The 22,870-nt window shown below is 34.8% G+C and overlaps 2 protein-coding genes across 2 annotated transcripts; both read right to left on the bottom strand.

The window, feature by feature from the left end:
- Nucleotides 1-1,653: 1,653 nt before the first annotated feature.
- On the bottom strand, nt 1,654-8,179 carry LOC120421070 (39S ribosomal protein L38, mitochondrial). The gene is made up of 4 exons (XM_039584215.2): nt 7,976-8,179; nt 7,749-7,904; nt 7,027-7,692; nt 1,654-2,004 (listed from the first exon to the last, which is right to left on the bottom strand). Exons 1-4 carry the CDS (start codon nt 8,124-8,126, stop codon nt 1,715-1,717), a joined length of 1,263 nt encoding a protein of 420 aa, XP_039440149.1. The 5' UTR covers nt 8,127-8,179; the 3' UTR covers nt 1,654-1,714.
- Nucleotides 8,180-11,561: 3,382 nt separating this feature from the next.
- LOC120421058 (xenotropic and polytropic retrovirus receptor 1-like) lies at nt 11,562-20,245 on the bottom strand. The gene is made up of 6 exons (XM_039584203.2): nt 20,066-20,245; nt 15,677-16,853; nt 15,427-15,621; nt 14,959-15,128; nt 12,467-12,756; nt 11,562-12,405 (listed from the first exon to the last, which is right to left on the bottom strand). The coding sequence occupies exons 1-6, from the start codon at nt 20,132-20,134 to the stop codon at nt 12,282-12,284; spliced, it is 2,025 nt and encodes a 674-aa protein (XP_039440137.1). The 5' UTR covers nt 20,135-20,245; the 3' UTR covers nt 11,562-12,281.
- Nucleotides 20,246-22,870: the final 2,625 nt, after the last annotated feature.

Raw genomic sequence — 22,870 nt, 5'->3', positions numbered from 1 at the left:
CCAATTTCATTATTTCATAGTTTCATAATTTCCTAATAACCTAATATCCTAATTTCTCAATTTCCTTATTTCATAGCTTCATTATTTCTTAATTTCATGGTTCATAATTTCAAAATTTCATGATTTCAAGATTTCATAATTTTCTAATTTCTTAATTTGCGATTGAAATATAATTTAACTCACAAATGACGAACTTCTCGTTATAGTGTCCTGATGCAAACAATGATCGAGCTGTCACAAGGCGTGAATTTCTGAGGACGGTGGGGCAATTGGGGAGGTGCGAAAACGAACTTAGCCAAGTGCGAGTTTTAGTTAGGGAGCCATTAGACTATGGCAAACAAACAAACGAACTCGCACTTTTTTTGTGTTTGACAGTCTGCCAAATGTATGCAGGCTGACGTTTCTGCAAACAACCAAACTGTCAAAAAGTTTGTTTGTTTGCGAGTTTGTTTGTCGTTGTCTAATACTTCCCTTAGAGTGTAAAAAGCCTTATTTTCTTTTGAAAGCAGAACGTAACCAAACTACTTCTTCAGATCAGATCAGGATCAGATCGACATTTGCTAAAACTTATCCTGACATTGAGTAAACAAAAGGTTATGAAATAAACTAAGTATTTTTGGGAATGACAGACAAATAAAAACAAAGACCAAAAGTTTCAAACAAATAAGCCCTTACCCTACATGCATTTCTCCAGCAAATCGCAGTGCATTCTCCACCGAAAGCATAAACTTTATTCCGTTTTCATTCATAATCGTGCTCAGGCTGAACATGTGTGTGCAAAAAAAAAAGTTTAAAAATATGTTTTAAGCATAAAAGCGCATAAGACTATGTTCGCTCTGCTCTCTGAGTTGAGTTTTTTTTTGTATTTTTTTTTTTCAAACTCTAAAATTCGATCGCAGCAAGCTACGTAGGTGGTACAACGCACACACACACACACAAACTAGACATTAAATCGAATTAATTATGCTAATTTAAACACACACATCGTCTACGAGGATCGATTAGAGAAGCGCGCGAGCGCGCGAGAGGGAAGAATGCGAAATGCGATCCAAGTTGGCGGTGCGAATTTCCTTTCATTTCGCTGCCTAGCTAGCTAGCCGTTGGCTGTTGACTTTTGATGCAAATTTAGTGCTTCCATTTCAGCTGTTTTACGCAAGCAAATTTACGCGTATGAGTTAAGGCTGTGATTTGTTTGAATGAAGTTTGTGGGTGATTTGGCAATGTTTGAACTTAAGTTTGAAAAAATCTAAAATTTTATTAATAAACGTCAACATTTGACACATTACCCTAAAAACCTCCCTAAATGAAACAAATCCGTGCCAACTTTTATGCAAAATGTTATCGAACTCGAACCAGACATTTTTCTCTTTCTGTCATCGCCGATTCATTTTTCATGCCCCTCTGTTGTTGTTTTGGCATTTTTGTTTTGCCCAAAACACCGCCCATAGCCTGCTGCGACATTAAATCAGCATTCAGCGCCAACTTCGATTGTAAAAAAGCCGATCGGCCAGCTGGTTTCCGAGGGTGAAAGTGTTGCATAATTTTTATCACGCGATGATAATTGTCTTGTTTTCGGCTTGTTTCGATAACAAAAACCAAGTTATCTCACGTAATTGTTGTGTTTTGTCATCGAAAAAAAATATCCTCCGCAAATCTTTTCACCTTTTTATTGACCTTCTTGTACGCTACACTCTAAACACAAAACCCGCCCTCCTCAAACGTCATTCACCCGGCCCCAGCCGCGTCGGTCCTTTTTGATCTGCGTGGTCAACCACGAGGGCACCTCCCGCGGAACCGGATGGGCGTTCGGGAATCGGAGCGCCGGTTCCGGACCCTCGAAGGGATGCGTCCGGGCCAGCTTCCGGGCCAGATACTCCTTGGCGACCTGCTTCGGGTCGCGGTACTTGTCCATGTACAGGTTGAAGGGTCGGCGCAGCGGGAACCACTCCTGGTCGCGCAGGTACGGCGCCGGGAAGTCGTACTCGTACACCGGGTGTTTGCGCTCTGGCGAAGGCGAGGGGGAGGAGAAGAGGGAATTGAAAAAAGGTTATAAAAGGGAAATTTTTATAATTTTATTATCATTGAAGTAAATATTTCTTTTTTTTTTTTTTTGTGAGAGTGATCCAGCCGCACATCGTTGATGTCGAAACCTCTAAACTGGGCCCTCGTCCTGTCACGTCCGTCAGTAGTCTTGTCGTACATTACAACTTGAATCAGATCTGCCAATGAATTAGTACACTTCGACCAAATAAACACTGACGCTGTATGGATCTGACTCTAGAATAAATGCACAGTTGTGTGTTATTCATAAGTCCAAAATGTTCAATTATTCATATAAGTCCAAATATTCATTTGCGGATAACTACCTAACTTGAATTGAATACAAGATTTAAAGTAACCTATCCGAAAGCTACTCTTATCTCAAATTCCCGACATTTTAATTAATAGCCAAAAAAAACGTTTCTTGTAAAACCTGTCTGGCTTCTTTTAAAAAAACAAAAAAAAAATGAATAACAGTTCATATTTTACAAGTCGTGAATTGAAATAGAGACGACCATTTGATCGTCAGAATTCCAGTAGATCCTCGATTCGCAACAATGGTCGATACAATCATAATCCGACAACCGTTAGTTCAACAGATCAACGAACTTAGTCCGATATCATTTCACTATTGATTGATCGAGACTCTACGGAAATTTTGACAAATCATAATGGTTTTTATGCTACTTGAATGAAAATCACCGATTCTGATAGAATTACTAAATTCACTGTTACTAATTTTGTCCCTAAATAACTAAAGTATTAAAAGTTGATATTTATAGTTAAAATCCTAAATTCTACAAAAACTAAATTTTTAAAAACCCGCATCCTAACCTGACACCCACATTAAGATAGGGAAAAATCACATATGTTCATTGTACAAATGTGATATTTCCACTATCGGAGAACCTCCTTGTCTCGATGACAGCTTACCGGCCATCGATTAAGCCCTGAGACTGCGCCAAAGTGGGTTCTCGCAGCATGAAGTGGTGTCCACGTGTAAAAATGGAAGCTTCACCAATATACTGAACACTTCGATTTTAATTCCACATCGAATCAAATCATACTCTTTGCCAAACAAGCATCAAACCTATGACACTCATTATGACAAAGCCCAGGGAATAATTGAAGTAAATATTTCTGCTAACATATTTTGTTAATGCAAATATTCAAAAATACTGAATTTTCTTCAAATATTAGCAGTTTAAATCAAAAGATAAATATCCATCAAAATTCAGCATCGTTTAACATAAAAAAAGATTTCTTGATAAAACTTTGAATAATATCAAAATACGGGAGTTTGTTTGCATCAGATTTGCTATCCCTTTCAAGCAAAACAATTTTGTCAGGCGACTGCTGTTTTTTTTGGTTGACCGCCCGATATGTCAGCCAACTTATTTCGCAGGGCTGTGACAGCTCGAGCTCGATCATTGTTTGCATCAGGACACTGTGACGAGAAGTTCGTCATTTTTGGGTTAAATTATATTTCTTGCACTGCGCCTAGAAAGCCTTATTGAAAAGTTCAAATAATTTAGTAATTAAAAAAATAATGTTAGGGTAACTCGACGATTTTTTAAAATATGTTTAACCCTTACAAAATTATGCATCATTTGACGTCCATATAATGAAAAATAAGGCTGAAAAAAAATATAACTTAACCCAAAAATGACAAACTTCTCGTCACAGTGTCCTGATGCAAACAATGATCGAGCTCGAGCTGTCACAGCCCTGCGAAGTATGTTGGCTGACATATCGGGCGGTCAGTCAAAAAAACCAGCTAGAAGCCGCCCGACAAAAAACATTTGCTAGAAAGACATTGGAAATCTGATGCAAACAAACGTCCAGCTGCCATGTAAACATACTTTGAATATATTGGAAAATTTCTGACTAGAAAGCCTGCTTAAAAATTTGTGATTTAAAAAAAAAAGATTTTTTTTTTGTTTTGGTATTTTTAAGTTGCCGTATCGCAGAAAACAAAAAAATGTGTCGTTTGACATTAATATTGGAAATATGAATATTTTTAAAACAACAGATTTTGCAAGAAAATTTTGCACTTTGTAAAATTTTATCGTTTTGCGTCATTTAACATCAAATATATGATAATTTTGGTTTAAATTGTTACTTAAAACTCATTAACAATTTTGCGTTTTAAAAAAATCCAGTGAAACTTTCAAGTCGTTTGATATGCATAAAAAAACTAAAAAAAACATAGATACAGATTTTTTAAATAAAATATTCTCATTCTTTTATCATCAATACTGAAAATTTTTAACATTAAAAAAAAATTTTCTAAAGTCTTAAGATCTTTCAAAAATATGATATCTAGTCAAAATTTGAACTAATTGAGAATTGGGCGTCGTTTGACATAATTATTGAAAATTAAAAAAAATTTATTTTCAGAAATTTGTGCAAACTTAAAAAAAAGTGTGACATTGCTATTGAACCGTTGAAAATTTGAATATTTTCCAAATTACAGATTTTGCAAAAAAAAATAGTTTTGAAAAATACGATATTTTGACATATTCAAATTGACATATATTGACATAAAAAAAAATTAAAACCTTTCAAGATATCGCGTCGTTTGACAACTGAATTTAACATATTTTGAAAAAAATATGTACAACATTTTGTCAAAATTCATAATTTAGCATCGTTTGACATCTTTAGCAAAAAAAATGAAAATGTGTGTAAAAAAATCACAAATTTGTAAAAAAAATATCAATACTTTAAAAAATACGATACTTTGTAAAAATTTAGGAAAAATCCTTTAAAATGTCACTTCGTTTGACACATATCGTGAAAATTAGAGTTTTTGTTGTATTTTAATAATTCTTATTTATTTTTTCAAAAAATACGGTTCTATGACCAAACTGGTTTTTAAGTTCATTCAGAATATCATGCTGTTTTGACATCAATATTTAAATTTAATTTTTTTTTCTAAAATATGCGAGTTCAAAAAATACGATGTTTTGACATACCTTTCAAGATTTCGCGTCGTTTGACAACTGAATTTTGAATATTTTTTAAAAAATATGTACATTTTTTTTTTTCAAAATTCATAATTTAGCATCGTTTGACACCTTTAAAAAAAATAAAATTTGTGTACTTTCAAAATACACAATTTTGTAATAAAATATCAATACTTTCAAAAATACGATACTTTGTTATAAAATTGGTAAAAATCCTTTAAAATTTCACTTCTTTTGTCACTTATCTTGAAAAATAGAATTTTATTTTGTATTTAAAAAAAAATATTTCCATTTTCAAAAATACGGTTTTATGACAGGACTGGACTTTAAGTTCATTCAGAATATTAAGCTGTTTTGACATCAATATTTAAATTTCATGTTTTTTTCTAAAATATGCGAGTTAAAAAAAAAAGATGTTTTGACATACCTTTCAAGATTTTGCATCGTTCGACAACTGAATTTAAAATATTTTTTGAAAAATATGTACAATTTTTTTTTTAAATTCATAATTTAGCAACGTTTGACACTTATCGTACAAATTAAAGTTTTTTTCTTTGAATTTTCAAAATTCAGATTTTTTACAAAAATACGGTTTTTGACAGAAATGGACTTTAAAAATTTAATTCAGAATATCAAGCTGTTTTGACGTCAATATTTAAATTTCATGTTTTTATCCAAAATATGCGAGTTCAAAAAATACGTTATTATGACTTCAATATTAAAAGTGAAGACAATTTGAGTATTTTCAAAAATACAGAATTGTGTCAAACATAGGTTTGCAGTGCCATTCAAAATTTTTAGTCGTTTGACGCATAATATTGAAGATTATTAGAAATTGAGGTTTTTCCAAATTTTAGAAATAAAAAAACAGTGAGTATTTTTTTAAAAATAGTTAAAACCCATTCAAAATTCGCCTCTTCTTCAGCAAAATGGAAAAATTCAAGTAATTTGAAAAAACCTGAATTTTGTTAAAACCTAATTTTATGTTCAAAAAATACGGTATATTTTTAGTATTTGACTAATAATTTATTCAGAATATCGTGTCGTTTTATCATCAATATTTAAAATTTAACTGTTTAAAAAATATTTGTTTTTTTTTTGTGAACACTTGAGTGCTTACAAAGCTAGTAATTTTTTTTATGTAATATTTTTTACAACATTGCCTTTCTGAGCTTCTAGTTTAAACATTTCTGTATTTTTAGCAATGGTCTGATTTTTTAAGGTATCGAGTGGTTTATGAATGGCCCCTAGCTAGTTTTTGATATATTTTTTAAACATTCAAGATTTCTAAGATTTGTTAGGAGTTCTTTTTTTTTCTAAGATTTTGCACAAATTAAAGATTTTCAATTTTATAACTTTGAGAATATGATTTAAATATTTTAGGATTTTATGAGAAGATTTGAAAATTTTCAGATTAGAAATTTTAAGAACTTTTAGATTGGAAATTCTAAGATTACAAAATTTAAGACTTTTAAGACCTTGAAATTGTAGGATTGCGAGATTTTGAGATATTTTAGATTGTTGAAAATTTAATTTTGTACGGTTTGATTTTAAGATTTTTTATTTAAGATTCCGAATGATTTCAATATTGCTTAATAATATTTTAATATTTTTGGAATTTAAAATTTTCATGGTTTGGCGAAGATTTTTTTATAAGTTTTGTTTTAACAATTTTTAAAAATTGTAAAACTATAAATTGAAAATTTTTCATAATTAAAGAAAATCTAAATTTTCAGATTTTTTTACTTTTTTTTAGTTTTTTTAGATCAGAATTTCTTTTTTTCAGAATTTTGGAAAAATGTTACTATTTTTTTGAACAAGAAGGTAAAAATTGAGGCTAATCAAGTACAAGTTTCACCAATTGAGAGGTTCCTGGAAATTATTGTTATTAGACTTATTGGCTGTACAATTTTACCCTCTTATTCATGATGATAAAAAATATGATTTGAATATTTTTTCAAAGCTAAATTCAACCTTTAAAAAAATATTAACCGATCGTATCGAACCCGATACTCACTCAGCACATCGTGGTAGAACCCAACCAGACTCTGGTCCCAGTCCGCCTGGAAGAACGCAAGTCCCGCCGGCGTAATTTCGTCCTGGAACCGCCGGTAAAACTCCACCGTCTGGAACGTCCTCTTAGCCAAATCCGTCCGGTCCTGCTCACCCACCGCGTACTCCCCAAAGTCGAGCTTCTTCTCCTGCTTGTACAGCACAAAGACGTGCCGATGGAAGCCGGTTCCCTTCGGCGGAATCGGCTGCAGGTACGGCACAATCCGCTCGCCCTTGGCCACGTCTCCGTTCGGGATGTTGGCCACGAACCAGTGGCAGTACTCTTTGTCGCTTTCGGTAAAGTGTCCGTCCGGGTTGGTGAGGACCAGCGTCCACCAGGAGTCACCACCGACCTGCTTGGATTCGGAACCTTTGAAGTCAAAGTTGGGATCGAATTGGACGTCCGGTTCCGAGGTCGCTTCCGACGGTTTGATTACGTTGCCGTAGTATACGGGACTGGCCAGCTCGCCACCGCTGGTGGGGAAGGCCACCTTTAGGTTGACCCGGGGGACAAAGTAGGCCGCTCCGAAGAGGTGCTCGAAGACGCCGTAATGTTCCGCCAGGCGTTGCACGTGGAAGGGACCGCTGGTTTTGAGCCAGTCGCGGCGGACCAGCTCCGGATCGACGGTTACTACAATGAGAATAAAATTAGACTCTTTCAAACCAACTTCTTCACCGCAATCTTACGAGTTTTCGCCCTCGCAAGCTTCTCCAGCTCCGGATTCGACCGCTGCGCCTTCAAATGGTCCAGCCGCTCCTTGAGCTGCGCCGAACGGGCCGGCTTAAGGTGAGGAAATCCGATGTTGACCTTCCGGGCCACCTCCGGATCGACGGCACGTTCCTCTGCCAAATAAAAACATTTGAATCTCAACTCCAGCACTGATTACACAACAAACCCGCAAAAAAAAACTTACCGGCAAGTCGCTGCTCCAGCGTTTTGGCCACGCCCGGGGCCTTGCCGCGAAGACGATGGCCATGGCGCACCTGAAGGCGGGTAGTCGCGAGCGATGTGGCCAGCAGCTGGGGCCCGGACAGCAGCGATTGGACACCGATTCGTGCGGCCATCGCAAAGGAGAGATTTTCCTGGTTTGTTTTGAATTGTTGAAGTCGCGTGCAGCAGCGCGGATGATTTTGACAGTTCTCTGAAGGTGAGGTTGTGTGAGTGCGATGCGAGGGCGCGTGTTTGAAAAAGCATCGAAAGTGATTCGTCAAAGGGAACACGATTTGTTATTTTTACAAGATGAGTTATTAATGATAGGGTACGTTATCCATTAGTGGACCCCTTTCCTTGTAGTGGACCCTCTGAAAGTTTTTTGATGTAAAATTCGATAAAATCACAATTAAAAGCTTGTTTGTATCAATGGCCACTAGCATTTTCACAACAAAACAGCATTTCCATTTTATGACTGAATTAACTATCTTTAATCATTTTTTCATTGATTATTTCACTTAAGTCGATATTCTGTAAGTTTAAGGAACTTCACTAAAATAAAACGAAGAACTGCTCAATTTCGAGCAAAATTAAGGGGTTCAATAAAGGACAACGAAAAACCTAACTTTTCCAAAAGTAAAACCCCTGTTAATTTGTTAATTGAGCAATAAGGTGAAGCCGTTGATCATTTTCGATGAAAATTGATCATCACTATAAAATATTCTGTATTAAATTCAATTTAACGAAATTCAGCACCAAAAGGAATCAGCATGTGCCGGTTGTTGCCTTCTTGAAGCCACTGAATTTTGTGGAGCAGTCATTGACGTCCTAGTTGGCAATCATTAATTAATGACGATTTCCATAACTTTACAAGGAACTATTCTGAACAACTTGTTGAAGGGATTTGTCGAAATATTGAAAGCGACGCAAAATTTATATCTTTGAGCGAAAAATCATGACAATGATGGAAGTCTTCACGTTAAACATACAATAAATGCTTGTTGTAATCAACCTGCATATATTTCAACCATGAGTATAAATATAGCACGTTTTCTTTGATATTTTTCTGAAATAAATGAGTTTAAAAGTCTGTTAGGTTTTTATGTTATTTTAAGCCATACAAAATTTATTTGTTTACAATGAAAAGTTAGCAAATGCCTTCTTTTACTCTTTATATCAATCATTAAACCTACACCATGCATCAAAACATCAAATATCGGTTAAATTTGATATAAAAAAAACAGTTTTCCTTTGTGGACCCGGGTCCACAATCGGGTTATAAACCCGGGTCCACTATAAGAAAAGGTGGTCCATAACTGCCAAATATTTTTTTTTTCAAATGGCTATTTTTCTGCACAATAGCAAATAATTGATGAAACAAATAGTCCGAATTGTTCAAAAGACTTAAAATTTCATTGTGTTGTATAAAGGGTTATGAAATAGTGCTTAAAATATTGAATAATTGTGAAAAATGCTCGTCGACTCTACTAGGGGGTACACTAATGGTTAAAACACCCTAGTCGATTCTCTGGTTGTCGATCATCGACTTTTTTGATTACATTGGAAAAAAATATTTGCGAAGGTAAAAACTGCAGAAAATGAAAAAGCAAAGCAGATTTCTAGAGTTTTTTTTAACATATGTGAGACACAAAGCTAATAGGACCTTTAAAAAACATCTAGATTTGAAAAAACGAAGTTGACGTTATAGCTGTCGGCCACCATTGCTAGTACCAACCACTAGTGTCTTCCTTTTTATCTACAAGGACTTCGCCGCCCTGGGCTCCTAAGTGTATGGAAGTATGGCACGGAGCGACGGCGCCGAATACCCATATTTACACAAAGAATTTTTAGAGCGCCCGCCGCGGGATTCGAACCGGCGACCTCTGGATTGTGAGTTCAGTGCGCGGTCCGATTGATCCACACGGGCATCTAGATTTGATGTTTGTTGTTTTTTTTGGGTCGTTCCAATGTTGTTTTTTGTTAAATTTTATTGATCCTGAACCAAAGGTCATTTTTTTTCTTTCGTTTTTCATGACTTCTACTAACCAAAGTTTTGACAATTTTTTTTTCTCTCAAAAACCGTGCACTCTCGATTTGTTAGCGTGCTTTAAATTTTGTTACAAATTATATTTTCCATGAAAAAAGAAATATTTAAAATACTCAATTGCAAAAATTAAGGGACATGACATTTTGATGAAAAATTTTATGCAAATTTTCGTGCCTACAATAACCCGGTGAGGTTATTTTTGCTTTTGAGCAAACAAAAATCTTTCTAAAAATACGTGTATTTATAACTTTGAAAAGGTCAAAAAATTACCCTTCGAATGTTTGTTTCGTCTTTGGTTCTGTAAGAGAGTTGAATTTCTTTCTTCTCAAATCAAGAAACAGATTTAAAAACACTGTCCAAAAAATATCCTCGGATTCTAGTCTTGCGCCAGCAAAAAACAAATCAAGATATTTTGTGCGTCATCCTTGTGGGAATTTACAAAACTTAAAAAAATAGAATCAAAAGACAGGATTGAATTTTAGAGGCGAAAACCCGGAAAATCTCACTAGGTAGTTGCAGACTCGAAAAAAAATTAATTTCAACAATTGGATATATGAGATATCGTGATCAGGGCCAACATTATCTCTTGAGCAATGTTTCACGAAAATTCAGGATAACTCGGGACAGCTGCTGCGTGAAACTTAAACCGAAATGTGGAAATTTGTTTTCATTGAAGTTGAATTAAGAATGTTAATTTTATTTATAATTATTTATGAAATCGCTCTAAATTCGATAAAATTTCGGCATGAATTGGATATTTTTGTAAAGGAGCCATTACACTACCGCAAACAAACAAACTTTTTCTCACTTTTTGACAGTTTGCCAGTTTTTCGGCTTTGTTTGTTTGCCTGGATTTGTTTGTACAAACGTCAGTCTGCATACATTTTGCCTTGTTTGCGAGTTTGGCAAACTGTCAAACACGAAAAAGTGCGAGTTTGTTTGTTTGCGTTAGTGTAATGGCTCCTTAACACACTCCAAAAATAGGAAGACAAACAGAGGAAAAAGAATTATACATCAAAACTTTATTTTCATGTTTTCATTTTCAAGTTCGTCAGATTTCTGTCCATAAACAGCACAATTTATCGCTCGGCAGAAAAAAAGTAAAGATCTTGGGCTAGTTAAATATAACTTTTTCCCCGAAAATTCGGCAAAATTTCTCATAATTTGCGAAGTTATCCACTTTTTACTGCCAAACGATGAGTTTTTTTTATTCCGGCATAAAAATTTTAGTGTGAAAAAATGACAAATGCAAATGACTGTTTTTTTTTGCTTTTTGGGTGTTTTTTAAACGAAGTACTCAAAACACTTAAAAAGCAAAAAAAAAATATTGTTTATGATAAATAAAAAAAATTGATCATTATTTTGATCACTGTAACCTAAAAAAAAATGTTTGGTTGTATCTAAAGGAATTTAAACCTCATGCGTAGAACAAAAAATATGTATTTAAACATTGAATTAGTTTTTATTTTGCTTGATTAAGGCAATTGTATCATATTTCCAACAATAAAAACAATCGACACACTTACTCGACAAAATATAGTATTTTGCTATATCTTTATTGGAATGAAATCACAAATCTGTTCCTCTCGCTTATCTGATCTGCGCGCAACATGCCAGCTCTAACAAAATAGGTAACACTGTTTTTTATCGTCTTTCTTCTAGAAATGGTATACGAAAATATGCTGAAATCTTTGTTTAACCGAACATTCTAACACTTCCGAATCGCTCTCAAGCTGGATTTGGTCTAAAACTGTCTAAGTTAAATACGACACTACATGCTAAAACATAATTTGTTACGTTGAAGGGAGATGAAAAAAAAACACAAATTAAAAAAAAATAACTCAAAAATCGCGATAAGTAATACTGCCTTTAACTACACTCTTGCCACTGCTGCTCAGAACCTTAACAAACTAGGTTTTTTTTATTGCAATCGTTGCATCGCTCCTTAAAGGTAAAGAATAAAAAGTTTTTTTTTGTTTTTAAAGTACAAACATTTCCTAGTAAGGCAATCTTCACTTTTTTTTCTTAACGCTAACGGTAAGACCGCACAATAGATGAAATTCTCAACAACTCCACGGCGATGTTTCTAGGCACGGAAGGCGGAATGTGGGCGCACCTTACATATTGTAAATTGTGTTTTTTGGCAATCACCTTGCAAGAACACCGCTTGTAAGTACACAATCTCACTCGCAAAAAAAAATTGGCTAGTCTATTGAACTATTGAGCGCGATTTTTTTCTCTCTCAGAGCTTTTTCGAACTGCTAATGTCCACCGTTAGGTCCTGCAGGGACCCTTTGAAGGTCGTTAGCAGCGGCTTTTTGTCCTCCTTGATCTTTCGGTTCTTGGCGCGACCGTGTTTGGTGTCCCTAGAACATAATTTGTTGAGTTAAAAATTGCTTTTGGGCAAAATTTCCACCGGTGACGCACCTGTTGATCACGCCGTCCTCGTCGTCCATCATCTTCAGGATGATGATCTGGTCGTTGGAGTCGATCGGGGCGATCGAGATGTCCCGCACGGCACGGAACTTACCACAGTTGTTGAGATGTTCGTTCTCCAGGCGGAAAAAGTTCCACACGAAGCGGCGGAACACCTCGAGCGGGGCGAGCACCGAGGTCATCAGGTCGCCGGACACGATCCGGTACTCGGTGAGCGCGAAGGACAGGGCCCACACGAACCGCAGCACCAGGTCCTCGACGATGGCGAAGTAGTAGAAGAACTGGTGTGGGGTTGAGTAGCAGAGTGACAATTTTAATTCAAATATTGATTTATATACAAAAGACTGGAATAATTTAAAATTTCATCCAATTTAACATTTAAAACTCAGCTAAACTTGAGTTTAGAGCTTTGGTTAAAATTTTAACACAAAACAAACTAGATTTTAACAGTTACAAATAGTCTTACAAATTGTGTTCTACCTGTCACAATCAATGATAAAACACAATTTGTTAAATTATTGGCACTAGATCAAATCAATCTTATGAATAAACAAAATTTAGAATCGATAAATATGTTTTATTTTGAGTGTATTGAAAACCATTTTTTTTAAGTCAAACAATTTGTGTTGTAGCTGATAATGATCAAACACAATTTGTTAAAAAAAACTAGCTAAACACAACTTTAAACATCAATCATAAATTATTTCTGATAGATGTTGAAAATAGTGTCTAACAATTATTTATTTAACAAAATGTGTTTTATCATTATCAGATACAACACAAATTGTTAGACTAGCTGAACACTATTTTCAACATTAATCATAAATTATTTATGATAGATGTTGAAAATAGTGTTAAAATTATTATTTAACAAATTGTGTTTTTTCATTAACACAAATTGTTAGACTAGCTGAACACTATTTTCAACATCAATAATAAATTATTTATGGTAGATGTTGAAAATAGTGCTAAGCTTATTATTTAACAAATTGTGTTTTTTTTTATTATCAGATACAACACAAATTGTTAGACCAGCTGAACACTATTTTCAACATCAATTAAAATTATTTATGGTAGATGTTGAAAATAATGTTAAGCTTATTTTTTAAACAAATTGTGTTTTTTTCATTATGAGATAAAACACAAACTGTTAGACTAGCTGAACACTATTTTCAACAACAATCATAAATTATTTATGGTAGATGTTGAAAATAGTGCTAAGCTTATTATTTAACAAATTGTGTTTTTTTTTTCATTATCAGATACAGCACAAATTGTTAGACCAGCTGAACAATATTTTCAACATCAATTATAAAATATTTATGATGGATGTTGAAAATAGTGATCAGCTGGTCTAACAATTATTTATTTAACAAATTGTGTTTTATCATTATCAAATATAACACAAATTGTTAGACCAGCTGAACACTATTTTCAACATCAATAATAAATTATTTATGGTAGATGTTGAAAATAGTGCTAAGCTTATTATTTAACAAATTGTGTTTTTTTTATTATCAGATACAGCACAAATTGTTAGACCAGCTGAACACTATTTTCAACATCAATTAAAATTATTTATGGTTGGTGTTGAACACTATTTTCAACATCAATCATAAATTATTTATGATTGATGTTAAAAATAGTGTTCAGCTTATTATTTAACAAATTGTGTTTTATCATTATCAGATGCAACACAAATTGTTAGACTAGCTGAACACTATTTTCAACCTCAATCATTATTTATGGTAGTCAATTATAAATTATTTATGGTAGATGTTGAAAATAGTGCTAAGTTTATTATTTAACAGTTGTGTTTTTTTCATTATCAGATACAACACAAATTGCTAGACTAGCTGAACACTATTTTAACATCAATCATAAATTATTTATGGTAGATGTTGAAAATAATGTGAAGATTATTTTTTAAACAAATTGTGTTTTTTTCATTATCAAATACAACACAAATTGTTAGACTAGCTAAACACTATTTTCAACATCAATCATTATTTATGGTAGATGTTGAAAATAGTGTTCAGCTTATTATTTAACAAATTGTGTTTTTCTCATTCTCAGATACAACACAAATTATTAGACCAGCTGAACACAATTTTCAACATCATTCATAAATTATTTATGGAAGATGTTGAAAATAGTGTTCAGCTTGTCTAACAATTATTTATTTAACAAATTGTGTTTTTTCATTATCAGATACAACACAAATTGTTAGACTAGATGAACACTATTTTCAACATCAATCATAAATTATTTATGGTAGATGTTGAAAATAGTGTTATGCTTATTATCTAACAAATTGTGTTTTTTCATTATCAGATACAACAAAAATTGTTAGACTTTGATTTTTTTTTTAACTTTATAATACACTCAGATAAAACAAAGCATGGAAGTTAAATTTTGTTTACACATCAAATTTAAAAAAAATATGAATCAAGTTTCAGCTTTTATATAAATCAATTTCTTACCGGCGTCGAGTAGACAATCTCCTCCCGCAGGAACGTGTTCTCGCCGGCATTCTTATCGAACAAGCCCCAATCCATCTTGATGTCCCAGGTGTACGCGTAGCACGCCGACACGACGGAACTCAGCAGCCACAGCCACAGGTACGGATTATCAAAGGCATCGTCGTACTTCGCTGCAAAGTGTCAAAAAATGCATAAACCAGTTTTTACTCACACTTTGGGTAGTCGGGGCACTTACACGCAAGGCTGTATATCATAGGTACTCGCGATCTTGCTTTGCATTAGTGTGAGTGCATGACTCCGTGCCACTAAAACCAAAACAATAACAAACGAACAATGGACCGTGCCAGGAAAACCAAAACATAAACATTGAAAGTTTCAGTGGAGTGAGAGAGTCAGAGATAACGATTTTGACAACCGCACTACTACACACTCAATCGCGAGTACCTTAGGTAGAAAGCCATGACTTACACGCGTGGAAGCTGCGGAGCGTTGCAAAAATCACCACACAGAACGTGGTCGAGTACTTGCCGGCGTTGACCAGATGGGGGAAGGCCTCTTTCGAGTCCCGGTACCGGCGGAGACACTGCGCGAAGCGGAACCACGCCGGCAGGCAGTTCACGATGGGCCGGATGATGTAGCTCTCCTCCATGCATTGGCGGGTGTCTGAAATTGAAGGGTTAGAGGGTGACGTAACCTCAAAATGAGTAGGGGTACTCACTGCCAGCTTCGAGCCAGTTCCCGTTCGTCACGTAGAAGCAGGTCAGGAACTGGAAGTCGAGCAGGGCCGTCACCAGGCTGTTGAGCTGATCCGCCAGCCAGAAATCGGCGAACCCCACGTGGAAGAACGGTGCTGCCACCATGCGGCCGATGGTTTTGAGCAGCCAGAAGCGGGCCTCGTATCGGAACACCTTGAACGGGTTCATCAGGAAGACGATCATGACGATCGTGAGCGCCAGTGGGTTCACGTACGGCGGTATGCTCAAGCTGGCACTGTACAAGAAGCTCAGCAAGCTCAACGTCCACACAACCCCAAAAATCGCCGCCATCTCCATCAGGTGCTGCTCGGACAGGTGGTTTCGCGGATCGAGCTCGAAGATCAGCACGTGGTTCACACCGGACGATCGCCACCCGTAGATGTTGACGCCCATCAGAAACACAAACTCGATCAACAGCAGCGGCCCGCGGTACAACCGGAAGGCGATCTTCAAATTCTCACCCGTACTCTCGTGGAAGATCGCCGACAAGATCACCGCAATAAACAGCACCACAAAGCTCCCGCTGAACAGCCCAACTTTAAACGTCGTCCACGGACTCTGCTGCTCGCCTAGCGGCGGAACCCGCAACCGCTTCATGGCCTTCTGCCGATCCCCGCCCTCCAGCGTCCCCGTCACCGTCGTTTCCGTGTCGTTGATCAGCTTGTCAATGTCCTTGTTCGTGAAGAAGTGACTCGTCTCGACCTGTTCCTTCTGCCACCGGCCGCCATTGTCCGACCGCAGCAGCTTGTCGTGCTTCTTCAGGATCTTCCGGAAGCCCGTGTGGTTCAGGTTCTGGTAGTTCTGCAGCAGGATCAAGCTCAGGTAGAACTCGCTGAACGCCAGCTTCAGCTCCTGCGCCTTCCGGTACGGCAGGTTGATCCGCTTCAGCGTGTGCGACTTCGTTTTCGCCTTCTGCTGGTTCTCGACCATGCTGCGCAGCTGGGCGGACAGGGCCGCGTACTTGCGGGTCGCCTCCGCCAGCTTCTCCGAGTAGAACGTGTTGATCTTCTTGAGCTCCTCGTCGCAGTAGTGGTAAAAGTTCTCGTCAAAGTTGGCAAAGTGCCGCTTGATGACGTCCTCCTCGACGCTCTCCATCGCGGGGGCCTCCTCGACGGCCGTGTACAGCATCGCCTTCATTTCCTGTTATTTCGGATGTTGGGGATCGGAAGTTCCGGGAAGAATGAAAGAGTAGGCGAAGTTTGCTTTTAGTTTATTTGTTGATTTCGTAGAAATTCAGTTAAAAATAAAAAAAATCTTTTCTCAAAATTAAAACAAAATCAATATCGATTCAATCAGCATTACCCAAAATTGGGTACGCAAGCAAAAACATCATGCACCGAGCGATTGATTTGGCAACACAACCAAGTTTGACATTTTCGAGTTTATACCACAGACGCAAACAGACAGACGTAACAATTTAGTTTTTTTCTGGAGCAAAAAAAAAACTTAATTTTGATTTTTTGAATAATTATTTTAAAAAAAGCATGAATAAAGCGTTTAAAAATCATTTATTCTAGGACTTAAGCTACTAACTAGACATTGTCGAAAAAATTAAAAAGATTATTATTCTAATATAAACCAAGTGAATCGTTTTTTTTTTTTAATCGGAGCGTAAACATTCTACAAATTGATTTCATTGTGTTCAAAGATTTAGTGTAAATACTTTTTTTTAAAGGAAAAATCACTTTTTCCTCGTAAATACTCAAATTTTTAAAATTAAAATAAGACTATCTAACTAATCTAACGAATTTTGAGTGTTTAAAGAACTTTCAGTAAAAAAAAATTAATTTTAAAAAATATCGTATTTTACCAAAATTATTAATTTTTATAATTAGCAATGTAGGTATCACATAATGCGAAATTTTGTATCGATTCCCTCCGTATTTTTTTTTCTGTGAAAAATACAAAAAAAAAATCTCGTTTTTGTATTTTGTTATCTTAATTAGACTATTTAAAAAAAACAGTATTTTATGCCAATTTTAGAATTTTCTTATAAAAAAATCGATTGTTGTGAGAATTCATACGTCGTTTGTTATTCTATATTGCAAATTCTGAAAAAATGCGTGTTTTAAACACAAACAATTTTAAGAAAATTTTATTATTTAAGGTGAAGCCGTTGATCATTTTCGAAGAAAATTGATCATCACTATAAAATATTCTGTATTAAATTCAATTTAACGAATTTCAGCACCAAAAGGAATCAGCTTGTGCCGGTTGTTGCCTTCTTGAAGCCACTGAAGGAATTTTTGATCTAAATCAATTGTGCTTCAAAATTTATATAATTTTGTGGCACAGTCATTGACTTCCTAGTTGGCACTCATTGATTAATGATGATTTCCATAACTTTACAAGGAATGGGATAATCGTTTCCAAAAAAAAATCAGCATGTGTAGGGCACTATTCTAAGCAACTTGAGAAGGAATTTGGTCAAAATATTGAAAGCGACGCAACATTTATATCTTTGAACGAAAAATCATTGCAATGATGGAAGTCTTCACGTTAAAACAAGAAGCTGTAAGGCCGTTGCAAATATTTTTTGAAGTTTATGTCCCTCGACTCTGACATAAACTTTGAAAAATATTTGCAACGACCTTATGTGTTAAAAATCTTTACAAAGTATTACATAATTTTTCCCCATAATGCAAGTGTTTAAAATTTTGGCAATTAAAATACGATATTTTGTTAAAAAAGTAGTATTTTAAACTTAAAGTTTAAATACAGTGAAAATCTATACAAAATTTTGCATCATTTCCTAAATTCTAATGTTGTGAGAATGCCTGCAAAATTTCGTTCGGTTTGATATCTATTTTTCAACAATAAAAAAAATCAGTATTTTGTAAAAGAAGATCTTTAAAATTGTGAAAATCATTAATATTGTAAAAATCATTAATATTGTGAAAATCAATACACAATTTCACGTCGTTGAATACCCACATTACAAATGATAAAAATTCACGAATTTTGATTAAGTACAGCATTTTGTGACATATTTTAAGTATTCATACTAAAAATTTGCAATTGCCAAATCTCTTCTATTACAAATTTTGTTTTTTTTTAAGTGTTGCTAATGTAGGTAATGTTATTTTATTTTGTTCCCTAATTAATTTTCAAAAAACATAACAGGTTCAGTGGGGGTAAAAATAATGCTGAAAATATCTTGTACAATCGATTGTAACCTTATCAGAAAACTTTATATAACGATTCAGAATCGTCGATTCTTAATTTTGGGCATTTTAAAAAATCTACATTTTTAGGCATTTTACATTTTTCAGTCGGAAGACGAAAAAAATATTTCCATGAATTCATTAATGCATTTCAAATTTTTACAAAGATTTTTTTGACACCATTAGTTGAATCTTAAAAAAAATATAGTTAAAATTTGAAGGTTAATTTTTTTTTCAGGGCTGAGGGACAATGATTTTAGAAAAATGTAAAAGCCTATTTTTATTTACTCCGTAATTTTTTTAATTCAAATTTTGCAATTAAAAAAAATAGAATAGCGTTTTCAGAAAATGTATTGCAAAATATTTAAAGAAAAATCAAATAATAAGATTTAACTCAAAGAAGCCACGCCCTTCAATGAAAACAATCAAATCAAGATGCTCCCCAAAAACAGCGTGTTACATACTTGTTTGCCAATCCAAATAAATCACTCCAATTGTCGAACGTCATCGCGTGATAACTCTCTGCCAATGCAATGATAGCAGCAGGCTTGTAGAAATGATTTATGAGCCCCTCCGATTATCACGCCCTAGTTCGGGTTGTCGCTGCCTCAAACAGGTGGCGCTCCGCACATTTGCAAATCAATAGGCTTGTTTGTTTGGCAAATTTTCGTTCACACTCAAAATAATAAAAAAAGTCGTGAAACTCACGCGATCAAAACGTGCCACCACAGACAAACAGATCCATCAATCATCAGTTAGCATTAACTCACAATTTTTTTATTGTTTCACGTCTGTTTGTCTGTGGCATGACTTTTGCGTTTATTTGGCTTGTTTGCAGCACTTTATTGGCACTTAAAGCAACCGCCGCAAACCGGGCCCTCTACCAGATTTTATTGCAAACAGACGCGCCGCCGCCGCCAAACACTCTAGTTTCATCCGCAATAAAATGTATATTTTACCCATTTGTTTACACTTCAATTAGCAGGTAAACAAAACAAAAAAACACTTGTCACGTTTTGCAGCGCCACGAGCGGCGAATTTGCGAACCCCAAATTACAAAACTGGATCGAGCGAATGTTTTCGCAAACTTTTGATAGCGGAGTGACCTCTGGTGGGCAGTTCACCAAGCTGATTAAAGTCGGCGATGAAGATGACTGATTAAAACAGAACGCACGTGCGGGGACTCACCTCGTAGTTGATGTACTGCTTGCGCCATTCCGGCGTAATGTGGGCGGACAGATGCTCCGCAAACTTCATGGTGGCGCGACCCCGGGGTCAGTTTGACGTTTGACAGCTCCCCCCAAAGGCAGCAAATTCAGTTCATTGGAACGAATATAGGAATCACTTTTGACTTTCGGTGGGCACTTTTCAATCACAGACTTTTAAGACACTTTTTGCAGCGGAATCAAATTCTATTTGGAGAAAAACAAAAACAAAGTAAACTGATATTATTCTGGCTGGCATGGCAACGGGCGCACCCTTGACGACGGAGGTTAGTTCAACAGACTCTGGTCATGAATAATTGAGAGTGCGTCAATCTAGTCTCGATAGGCGTCCCTTCTGGATAATTTATAAATAAAAGTGTGCTGTAAATATAGTAGGAAGGAGGCCCTGCTGAAGTGTAATCGAGAGCCAAATTAGCAAAAATTCTAATTTAATAATTTGACGAACAAGCGTGATGTTTGTTTTCGAAGATTCTCGTCTGGCCAATTAGCAGGTGGAAGAGTGCCAAATGTGTTTGTTCTGTTTAGCGATGTGAATATAATCTAAGCTTATTTTGTTTTAATATAATTTTTTTCGAATGAATTCCTGAGTAACTTTTAGCATAAATATGAAAAATATTAGCAAAAGTCCTAATTTAAACGAGTTAATGTTAAAAATTATGAAAAAGTTGACATTTAAATTTAAAATCATTAAATTTTCACGTCTTTCGAATTTTAATCTTTGGTCTGTGACGTTCTGACGTTTTGTGTTCACACTGTAAAAAATCTTCACCTGATTTTTAATGACTAAGATGGATCGAACAACAACAAAAATCCATTATCCTAGCGATTAAACGATAAATTTCAAATTATTTATATTGCCCACCCCATTTACTATCAGCAGAGAAGCGATTACATTAGAATAAATATATTCAGCGCCAGCAGTACTGCGAGGAGAAACACTTATCGTGGACACGCCGGGGCCAGATTTATTTAATCAAAATGTTGCAAAACGACGCAGTTGTTGCACTTCGAGTCCGTGGAATTTGTGTAACAACAAAAGATGATAAATGTGGCATTTTCAAAGTTGAATGGCCTCTCTCGCAGTGGAACTGGTTTTTTAAATGTTTATTTGGCTCGAAATTGGGTCCTAAAACGTAGCTTAAATTTGTGATATTATTGTTCACAACGATAAAGCTTATTTTTCTGAGTGCAAGGACTCTTTGTACGACCGCAAAGGATTTAGAATGGAAAATTAAATTAATTTTGAAAAATTAGCTTCGTGGCTCTTCTCGACAGAAAATTAAAATAAAAAGTAAGTGATCAGAAATGGTTTTCAATCGTGTTTCTTACCGTTCTATATAAAAATTGACATAAGGCTTTAGGACCCTATTCAACCAAATTCAGATCTCACCTCAGGTGGTCTTCCTGGAAACTGCCAATTGTAAACGGTTCATGTTTGAATCAGAATTCGCAGATTTTTTTACCTTAAGACTCTCTTTTTTGTAATTTTTTTCTTCAAAATTTATTTCGCTGCTCGATTACAGTCCATCTATCTGTAATCAGTTTGCATTTCTTTTTATTCCCAAAAAGAATTAGAGCAGTGTAGAGCGCCACCCCGACGACGACTCAACAACTCAAACGTTTGATTGGTTGGTGGTTATTGTCAGTCCGACGAGATTAACTGTGCGATTCTTGCGTGGGAAAGTCGAGTTATTTGGGGAATAAAAAAAGTTATTGAAAAAATGCCTAAATTTTAAATTTCTAAATTTGAATAATTTTGAAAATGGTATCGTGCGAATCACGATCAATTTATGGGCGAATTAATTTTGTTAAATGAACTTTTATTCCAACTCAATTAATCTTCACAGATTCTAAAAGATTTCAGCAAAATTTGTTTTTTTTTTTAATAAATAATGTAACAAGTTTAGTATTCTCATTACCTTTTTTTGGATCAAATACTGATTTTTTCTAAATAATAATCCTGTCTTTTTTACAGAAAACACTTTAATTTCATAATTTACAATACGGGTATCAAAAGACGTACCAAAAATTATTTTGAAATGAAATTATGTTTAAAATTTCGCGTCACGTGATTAAAATTTATTTTTTAAGCATAATTTTTTTTTCAAGGACCATTTTGAAGAGCAAAATTTAATTCGCAAACAAAAGATACTTTCGATAAAATGTAACGTTTCAGGTTAAATTTGGATTTTGACATTTAAAAAATATGTTCATTCAAAAGATTGGAAAATTTAATCAGGATATCATTTTTATAACATTGAAAATCGGAGCAATAGTTGCCGAGCTATCGCTAGTTAACCAAAAGGATTTGGAAAACACTGAAAAAAATATAATTTGTGGATTTTTCCATTCTTTGCGGAGCAAATCTCAGCAACTTATTGTGTAATTGTCAATATTCAAAAAAAAATCTAAGGTATTTGTTTTTTTTTCTGAATTGGACTAATATCAAAATTAACAATCGAACATTGACTTATTTTTACTTGAAATTAATTAATTCAAGAACCTTAATTGACATTTAAAAATCTTTTTTGGAGTATTTTTTTTTATTTTTGCAGGTTATGGTCCCCCTTAGAATAAGGTATATTTTTAAAGTTGTAAAACAACTGAGCTTAATTATTTTCAATAGTGCAAATCTTGAAATTTAGAGAGCTGTAAAGATTAAATCTTCAACATGTTAGAACTTCAGTTTTTAGGAATTTGAAAAATTTCTGAAATCTGAAATTGTAATGTCGTAGAATTTCAGGATATTAAAATAAAATATTAGAGA

This window comes from Culex pipiens, chromosome 1 (assembly GCF_016801865.2).
Source record: "Culex pipiens pallens isolate TS chromosome 1, TS_CPP_V2, whole genome shotgun sequence".
NCBI lineage: Eukaryota > Metazoa > Arthropoda > Insecta > Diptera > Culicidae > Culex > Culex pipiens.
The sequence above is the reverse complement of the archived record's forward strand: the minus strand, read 5'-3'. Positions and strand labels throughout refer to the sequence as shown.

What these genes read in the sequence shown, in the direction of transcription:
- LOC120421070 (XM_039584215.2), bottom strand. Translation starts at nt 8,126, where the DNA reads ATGGCCGCACGAATCGGTGTCCAATCGCTGCTGTCCGGGCCCCAGCTG. An exon ending in GCTGGAGCAGCGACTTGCCG is followed by an intron (nt 7,905 to 7,975) that starts GTAAGTTTTTTT and finishes TTTATTTGGCAG; the next exon opens with AGGAACGTGCCGTCGATCCG. An exon ending in GTTCTACCACGATGTGCTGA is followed by an intron (nt 2,005 to 7,026) that starts GTGAGTATCGGG and finishes CGCCTTCGCCAG; the next exon opens with AGCGCAAACACCCGGTGTAC.
- LOC120421058 (XM_039584203.2), bottom strand. Translation starts at nt 20,134, where the DNA reads ATGAAGTTTGCGGAGCATCTGTCCGCCCACATTACGCCGGAATGGCGC. An exon ending in GCTCCGCAGCTTCCACGCGT is followed by an intron (nt 15,129 to 15,426) that starts GTAAGTCATGGC and finishes GACACTTTGCAG; the next exon opens with CGAAGTACGACGATGCCTTT. An exon ending in AGATTGTCTACTCGACGCCG is followed by an intron (nt 12,757 to 14,958) that starts GTAAGAAATTGA and finishes ACCCCACACCAG; the next exon opens with TTCTTCTACTACTTCGCCAT.